Source organism: Geospiza fortis, unplaced genomic scaffold (assembly GCF_000277835.1).
Source record: "Geospiza fortis unplaced genomic scaffold, GeoFor_1.0 scaffold687, whole genome shotgun sequence".
NCBI lineage: Eukaryota > Metazoa > Chordata > Aves > Passeriformes > Thraupidae > Geospiza > Geospiza fortis.
In genome coordinates this window covers 301,876-304,352 of record NW_005054647.1, presented here as the reverse complement: position 1 = coordinate 304,352, position 2,477 = coordinate 301,876, and the positions used below count along the sequence as shown (strand labels likewise).

General features: G+C 62.7%; 1 protein-coding gene across 1 annotated transcript in view; it reads right to left on the bottom strand.

Moving 5' to 3' along the window:
• Positions 1-1,007: 1,007 nt before the first annotated feature.
• The window catches only part of LOC102044163 (beta-adducin-like), an 8,025-nt gene continuing 6,555 nt past the window's right edge, over positions 1,008-2,477 (bottom strand). Inside the window, exons 13-14 of the mRNA XM_031064879.1 lie at positions 2,273-2,471; positions 1,008-1,923 (exon numbers count right to left, since the gene is read on the bottom strand). Coding sequence (XP_030920739.1) covers positions 1,625-1,923; positions 2,273-2,471 — 498 coding nt within the window. The 3' untranslated portion in view covers positions 1,008-1,624. The remainder of the gene's footprint in view (positions 1,924-2,272; positions 2,472-2,477) is intronic.

The following is a 2,477-nucleotide window of genomic DNA, read 5'->3' as shown; positions in this document are numbered from 1 at the left end:
GAGCCCCGCGGGACTCGCCCTTCCCCGCTGCCAGGGTGGGACCTGCCTCTGTTTTCCAGCGGGGGTGCGGATCAGGGATTTGCCCCCACCCTGAGCCTTGCTGGAGCGAGGGGAAGGGGAGGCGGGGAGGTGGGCTGGGGGGAATTACCCGAGGGGTGGTCCTGGGGGGTGATCTTGGCTCTGTTTACCTCCATCGTGGTGATGATGGTGGCACTGGAGCCTTCGTCCCTTTCTACCTGGAATTTCATGGATGGGGAGGTCATCCCCAGGGTCCTCTGCAAAGCCAGTGGCCCTTGGGAAAAGGGGTGACAAAGGCCCTGGGCACACACCTTCAGGGACAGAGTGGGGACAAAACCCCTGGGGGAGCCCCCGGGTTGGGCTGGGGGTGTGGCAGTGCTGTCATTCAGGAATTGCCCCCAGGTGTGACAGTGCTACCCCAGGGAGGGGACACGGCTGTCTCTGCGGGCTCTGCTGCCCCGGGTCACCCAGGTGACAAAAATGGCCTCAAAGAGCCTCAGAATCAGTGGCAGTGAGGAACAGCCCCCCAGTGACAGGGTTGAGGGGCTCAGAGTGTCCCCTCGGTTTGAAACCACACTGATGGCATGCAGGGAAACCCTGCTGGGCTGGGGGAGCCCCAGATGGGGGTTCTGGGGTATCCCAAACCTCCTGGGCAGGGCTCCACGGACGCAGCAAGGCTCAGGGCGAGCACCCCAGGAAGGGGGGAGGGTTTGGGGCTGATCCCGGTGGTTTATCCCCAAATCCCAGCGCTGGAAGGGCTGTGGGGAGCGCGGGCAGGGCTGGGGCTCTTCCCGGGCAGGGGTGGCCAGGAGGCTGTAACGCTGGGAGGGAAGGGAACGCCAGGAAGGATGGAACTTGTGCTGGGAATTCCAGAGCTGGGAAAAGCAGGGGGCCGGCGTGGCCGCTGTGAGCTGGCAGCGTGTGTTCATCCCGAAGTAGCACTTAGTGAGTGAGTTTTGCTCAGTTTTAAATAACACAGACAAGTCCCGGAGGGGTGTGGGGTTCTTTTCCCTATTTTCCCAGGTGCGGGTCGTGCAGTGAGGTGGGGGCTTTTCCAGCGGTGGGAAATCCTGCTGCTCTTCCTTGGGTGGGGAAAACACGGGCTGGGGCTACCAGGAGAAGGGGAGGAAGTGGTTCTTGAGCCCACGGGGAGGAAGGTTTACAATCCGGGGAGGAAAAACCTCAGCTCCTCTTCAGGAAAAGCCTTCAGCTCGATCCTGTTCTCCTGGTGAAGCGATGGACAGTTTTCCCTGGGGATGAAGCCGGCGCCATTCCAGCAGAGCTTGAAACAGAAGGTGAAGAGAATAACCACGAAACACCCTTTTCTTCCTCAAACCAAGCAGATCTGGGCTCTGGTGGAGACAGTCCAGCCCTCGGCCCACGGTGTGGGAAGGGGCCGGAGCCCAGGAGGGAGAGGGGCAGGGAGGTGCAGCGGGAGCTTCCCCAGACGGGGACCACGGTCTCTCTGAGCCCGGTGACAGCCCCCAGAGGCGGGTGATAAGGGGGACGAGGTGCCTCGGGCCCGGGAAGCAGCCGGGTTCTGGGGTTTAGAGCCGCGCCTCGGGGTCCCGGCGATGCCAGGATCCCTGGTGAGGCCACAGGACACTCAGGACTCGATCTTTTCCTTCTTTTTGCCTTTTTTCAGGAAAGACGGGGTCCGGAATTTCTTCTTCTTTTTGGAGGGTGATTTGGAGGGTGAACCGTCGGGGGACACGGGGTTGCTGGTCACTGTCTCCTTCTCCTTGGGGGCATCCTGGTCGGCGTTGGTGGTTGTCCGGTCTGTCCCCCCTTTTCCAAGGTTTTCCTCGGTGCTTTGCTCCTCATCCTTCCCGTTCACCACCGCCGGTGGCTCCTTCTTGGCAGTGGGATCGGGGGGGGCTTGGCCACCATCGGCCTTCTTATCACCTTGGGGAGAGGGAGCAGGGAGTTGGGGCAGCAGCACCGCTGTTCTGGGGGGTTTATCCCCCAGAGGTGCAGTGGGGCCTGGGCAGGAGCGGGATTTGGCCTCCACGAGAGGAGAACGTTGGGATTTGATCCTGTCCTGCCACAGGCACCGCTCCCCGAGCCGCCCCCTCCCGGCGGGACAAGCGATGTGGGATGGAGAGCCGGGAAGAGGCAGCAGGAGAAGCAGGAAGCGACACCAGGGAGGGAGGGAGGGATTCCCCGGGGGGTTTCCTAAGGGATTTCCACGGAGACCGAAGATCCCCCCGAGCCCCTGTCCCTCGTCCGTCCGGGGTGGCCTCTCCGTACTTACTACGGCGCCAGGGATTCAGGGATAACTCCTTGGGTGACAGGCACACGGGGAGGAAAGAGAAAGGAGACGTTGTGGAGACAGACAGACAGACAGACGGACACCACGAGACACCATGGCAGAGCCAGCAGCCCCGAGCCGCGCCCCGGCACCCGCTGTGGGTGGGAACAGTGGGGCCCGGGCTGGGGGACAGGGCTGTCCCCTGCAC